Source organism: Perkinsus marinus (genome assembly GCF_000006405.1).
Source record: "Perkinsus marinus ATCC 50983 genomic scaffold scf_1104296942710, whole genome shotgun sequence".
NCBI lineage: Eukaryota > Perkinsozoa > Perkinsida > Perkinsidae > Perkinsus > Perkinsus marinus.
In genome coordinates this window covers 144,682-150,336 of record NW_003212056.1, presented here as the reverse complement: position 1 = coordinate 150,336, position 5,655 = coordinate 144,682, and the positions used below count along the sequence as shown (strand labels likewise).

Below are 5,655 nucleotides of genomic sequence, written 5' to 3'. Positions count from 1 at the left end.
GTCAGTTCCCCGATGGCTTGCTTTAAATCAGCTATCTCGGCCTCCTTCCCATCCAGAGAGGCTCTGAGATCCTCCACACATTGAATAGACTCCTTGAGCTTCGCCTCAGCATCAGCAAGGGCCTACATGATCCTAGATGGAGTACCATGCTCTTCCCCTCCATCACCATCCGTTGTTCTTCAGCCCTCCCACGGAGGTCCTCAGTTTCTTCGAGCTGTTTACCGTACTCACTCTTGGCTTGTTGATACATCACGCGTAACTCCTGAGCCCAAAGAGGTGTAAGAGAGTAGCCATGGGAGTGTAAGTATACCGATTCACTCCTGTCCAGGTCTTCAATACGTTTGTTCAAATCAAGTGATTCCTTTGATAGTCTTAAGATCTCCTCTTCATGAGCTGTAATAATCTTCTCTCTCGATACAAGCTCCTGAGAAGCTCCTATCTACGACTCCATCCTAAGAGCTACTCCTGTCCCTAATTAGCATTGCCCAAGCGTTAACTGTCCAACCTAATATCCTTCCTCAGAATTGTCAGTATAAAGTAGCCCCTAGCAGCGGCGGGTAGCCTAGCCACTTCGCTAGGAACTCCATGCTCACGTTTGCTTGTTGGTCCCGGATCGTCCTCAACTCCTGGAGAGCTGCTCTAGTGTTTAATAACTCCTTCTCGACCTTAAGGCCATGCGATAGCTGAGCCTTGATAGCCTTCATCTCCTCCTTATGTCGCTGTATCTAATATAGCCATACTATCTTCATGATGTAACCAGGTTATGTATTCACACTTCCTCATTGGTACTCCGCAACTCCTCATCCTTCAACTCTATCTCAGCAACCTTCTCTAAGGCTACTCTCTGTAGATCACGATCATGAGCCTCAGCAGCTACTGCAGCGGCATCCTCCAGCTTCGAGTTAGCTAACGATAGCTCTGTCACTCGTGCCTCCACCTTCTGGAGTCCGATCCTGAGATCTCATCCTACTGGGGGCGGAGACGGGGGACATCGAACGATGACCTCCATCTCAGTCCAAAGCGGATGTCACCTTCGCTGCTCCAACTCCTCTTCCTGTCCTTTGATCCGTTCCTTTAGGTTTCCTATGATCCCCTCAGCCTCGGTGATCTTCTCTTTCAATGCTTGGACCCCCTCATCCTGACAAACGTTCGTGTACTAGTCCCTCAGATTCATGCCGACAACGCTTCCAAGGGTAGGGTTAGACTATAGGCTGCTTACGGACTCCTCTCGTTGGCATCGATCAGCTTCAGTATTCTCAGCTAGCCGTCGCAATTCGACATTTTCATTTGTAGCCACCTCTACAGCTTTCCTGACAGGTTGTCTTCATAGAAGGAACGGTCTCGAGAGGATATGCCCAAAGGATGTGATAAAAGTAAAATAATGATGACTACTGGTGAACAGGGTCCATGCTTGCCGACCTTTCTACCTAAGACGCTCAATCTCCCCCTCCCGTATGGTGAGCTCCTTCCTCAAGTGCGCAGTGCTTGTTGCTGATGCTTCCGACTCGGCCTTGGACTTCTTAGAGGGAATCGAGGTCATTCATATGAGTACCCATCATTACATTCTCGAGTTCCCTCAGCTTGTTTTCAAGCTCGGTGATCCTATCATCATTATTCGCTGTTGGACTGCTTCCTTTGGAGGCTTCTAGTTTAACTCTGAGCTCATCTATCAATCTCTCCTGAGACTGTACCTACTCAAAAGCATCATTCAAAGCCTCAAAGAGAGCCGTTCCCACCATTGTTGTAAGCTCAATGTTGCACGCCTTCTCATGTGCGAGCTCATCCTTCACAATATCAACTGCAATCTCCTTCTCAGCTTGAGCGTCCCTCAAGCGTTGTTCGAGTAGGGATACTTTTTCATTCACCGGTGTTGCAGCCTGATGAAGGCAACGCTAATCTTGTAAGAGGCATACTGATTAGTCATCTCAATGATTATATAAGGACAGCAACATTGCAACAATGGGATCGGATATTTGCACGCTCCTACCGTTGTTGGTGCCCGAACAGCCGCAGTCTCACTAGAAGAGAACGGCAAGGCAGCAAGCAGAGTCGGGCCTGCAACGGCTGCTATCCCCTATTCTAGGCTTGATGTATTACTTTCGATATCATTGGTGCTCATACTCATGTTGTAGAGATCCTTATCAGAGGTGGGTTCAATCAACGGTGTGGTTATTGTCCTTGTTGCCTATAACCATGATGATATACACAATTGGTGTAGAAGCTAACGATCTATGGATCATCCCCAAGGACCCACCTGTGAGGCTGTACTTGGCTGCGTTATATCTTCTTCCCCTACAAGATCATCCATGTCTAGTAGGTTTACACACTTGAATATGCCAAGATTCTGAGCTTGGTGGTCAGAAGCTACAGGCGAGGTCAGGCAACCTACACTTGGGGGCCTCAGGGCAGGCTCAGACTGTTGTCGGGCTCTTAGGGCATCACCCGAAAAGAATTTGAAGTCATCCTCGTCGTCACTATCACCATTCCCCTCATCGAGCGACTCGAACGTCGTGATAGATTGGGATTGGCCTGATGTAAGGCATCGGGTATCGAGGATTACTGCATGATGAAGATATACTAACACCCATCCTACTCACCCATGGTGGGCCGTAGCGTCGGGGAGCTCGCTGGTCCAGAGAAGAACCTAGGAGTCTGTAGTACTTAATGACCAGAGAGGCTACCATTGTGTGCTACCAGTCATCCTTAGGCTGTTGTGCAGCTTTCTTTTTCGCCAATAATGCATTGCGTTTTTCCGCTTTTAGTTGCTTGGCGGATACACCGACAGGGGAGGCCTTCGCAACTGGTGACGCTTTCTTCCGAAATTGAGCAGCGAGTGCCTGAGGCAAACCTATGGCGGTGAACTCCTAACAGCAGTAGAAGCTGGGTAACATGAAATACGATGCCCCCTTTAGTGTATAAGTGGTGTCGACACACTCTACTATATCGATAGTACCACCTCGTCGATAATTCCCTGATGTTGGTCCCATGGTGAGCCGCAGTCGCGGCATTTCTCCTTTTTGAATGTATTAGAAACGAAGCGGGTACACCCTTGTGTATTGGGTTGGAGATCCATTTGAGATCAGGGTGAAAATGAAAAGTACTACTGCACTAACTGTATGCATATAAGCATGAACCACATGACCAGACCACTGATGATGACAACCCAACCACGATGACGGTGAAAGTGATGAGAATTACGAGATGATGTAGTGGCTGACAGGACTTGTATTCCCGTCTTATTGTATGCTACTATCACTCGACGTATCTCGGTGGTGTCCTTACCTCGGCACCATTCCCCATCCATTCTACCCTAATATGCCACAATGCATGAGGATTTTGCTCTGAGTCAAGCAATGCTTACTGCTCATGTTCAGTACCACAACTTGGGAGTGGTAAAGCACACCATCCTGGAGGTCTCGACCAAGGGGCCTCACTAACCACAGTATGCCAGTATCCCTAAACATATCAGGCTTCACTGAAGGGAGTACTAAGCACTTGACTGTCGATAACGGTATCGAATGGGAGACAAGATCCATCCACTCATGTGGTCTCACGTGTATAGCGGGAGAGATTCAGTTGGGAAAGGCGAGTAGCCCTGTTTACACCACAGTCTCATTGCTGCAGGGTATATTACACTGTCATCAGAGGGTTATCCGCAAATTAGGATCGCAACGTAGAGTATGGATAGTAAACGCTCAACCCCCCTTTTTAGATGGTCTAATGCTTTGAGAGTCGACCCCGCCTGAAGTGTGGCTGTGCCACAGTGGCTCTCGAAGGTGGATCCTTGGGACTGCAAGTGAGATCTGGTCGTGTCGAGGTAGCGAACATGGTCGAGCTCCTCATAGCAAGATGAGCGGATTTCATCCCTTGTAGGGTTAAACTTGAATACCAGTTCAACAATGGGAGTTCACCGTTCCGAGCAGGTACTCGGAGTGTGATAGGAAGCGTCGGAACAAAACGTTGGAGCACACCTGCCTCCCTTATGGACTTACTTTTTACCCTGTTTCGATGGTAGTCAAGCCACTTGCCATCCTGATAACTGGAGTAAGATCTCTCAGCTCTGAGATGTTTCCATCACCTTTGGTATGTCGGATTCAGGGAGATGGTCCCCGAAGCCTTTCCACAAGGGAATAGAGTAGGTTCACAGGTAGATTGTGCAAGCGTACTAACCGGATAGTCACGTCTTCATCCACATCTTCGAGATCCTAACCTGGTACTCCCCAGATAATGCAACAGGGATTCGCAGAGTCATCTAAACGAGTATCACCATACAAGTTCCAGCGACAGTTCGCGGCAAATACTGATTGTAAGCTGAATACGCATGATTCATAGTCATATCGTGCTTGTTGAAGAGATGATTTCTAGCGAGTTGATGCGTTGGGAAGTCCTTGACAAGAGGATCCAAGACGGAAAATACACTCACTGCTGGTATCGCTTTAACGTATGGTCTGCATCATTGATTTCCACCAGCTTTTGTAGGCGTAATCGCTCAAGTGAAGTTTGCGCGTGCGGGCGAGCGAGTGTCGAAGTATGGTTAGCGCTCGCACGAAAACTGTTCTCGGAATCTTTCCGCTACGAAGTGCCGGGGGTCCGTCTGAGAGAGCTTGTAAGGAGCTATACCGCTAACCATTCACTAAAACAGAAGCTTACAGGCTGAATACCTAAGTTAGCATACCTTGGTGATTTGGTAAAACATGGTAACCCAATTTCTCATACACTAGAATTTGCCTCTGTCTGTCCTTACACTATGGATTCACCACCAGAACTGCAACTTCTCATATATTCGCGGCATGAAGATAAATCAATGGAGGAAGATAAAGTTGTACGAGAACTATCAGATGGGACAAGTGTAGAACACATGTCGACAACTGCTGCGGACAATTCTGAACTGAACCGAAACGATCCCATCTTCGACGCCTGGGACTGGACCCCATCAACAGCATCATCGAGGAGTACAATGACGACGATACCAGATTTGCTGCCATTCATTGACTTCTCCCCAGAACCTATCATTGGGGAACCGTTGCATGGTGGTCATGAAGATGCTACCGTACTGTGCAACACCATTATACACAATGGGACTCTTTGGGAGCCCAATAGCCTTGAAGTGAGGCCTCTGAAGAAACAACGGAACAACAAGTCTAGAGCGCGAAATGGCGTACCCCAGCTAGGAGAGGCTGGGAGAGCTCAGCTCAAGTCTGCGATATCTGCTGCTATCCGCGGGGAGAATGAGAAGAAGATGATATGTCGCGAAATTGGAGTATTGAAGAGTGCAACCATACGGCAGCTCATACAGATGGCGAATACTATTGGATTGAGCCATGTCGTGGATGATTTGGTGGCAGATTTCGAGAGAGTAAAGGAACAGAAGAAGTTGTTCCGACCTCTGAAGGCTATCAGATGTCCACGCAAGCGACTAACATCTAAGGTATAGTGAAGCTTGAAATGATGCAATAGATAATATCAAGTGTATCTGACCTATGTGATCTCAATCTACAGATAATACCCATAATCCTTCTTAAATCAACATCATCATCATAATACTGCATGGAATAAGATGTTCATCAATTTATTACGGCATGAATCTAATCGTAATGTTGAGTTAGGCGGTTATCGAGCTCTTCATCGGATCATTTCCAACTCCCACGATGATGG

At 47.6% G+C, this 5,655-nt stretch overlaps 2 protein-coding genes across 2 annotated transcripts; one reads left to right on the top strand and one right to left on the bottom strand.

Moving 5' to 3' along the window:
* Nucleotides 1-527: 527 nt before the first annotated feature.
* Pmar_PMAR020787 (merozoite surface protein, putative) lies at nt 528-2,125 on the bottom strand (the record flags this gene model as incomplete). The annotated part of the gene is made up of 9 exons (XM_002781355.1): nt 528-725; nt 776-953; nt 1,032-1,138; nt 1,220-1,310; nt 1,428-1,519; nt 1,563-1,691; nt 1,737-1,877; nt 1,988-2,055; nt 2,098-2,125. 9 exons carry the CDS (start codon nt 2,123-2,125, stop codon nt 528-530), a joined length of 1,032 nt encoding a protein of 343 aa, XP_002781401.1.
* Nucleotides 2,126-4,957: 2,832 nt separating this feature from the next.
* On the top strand, nt 4,958-5,434 carry Pmar_PMAR020786 (hypothetical protein; the record flags this gene model as incomplete). Its single annotated transcript, XM_002781354.1, has 1 exon — nt 4,958-5,434. The coding sequence occupies one exon, from the start codon at nt 4,958-4,960 to the stop codon at nt 5,432-5,434; it is 477 nt and encodes a 158-aa protein (XP_002781400.1).
* Between the last annotated feature and the right edge of the window lie 221 nt (nt 5,435-5,655).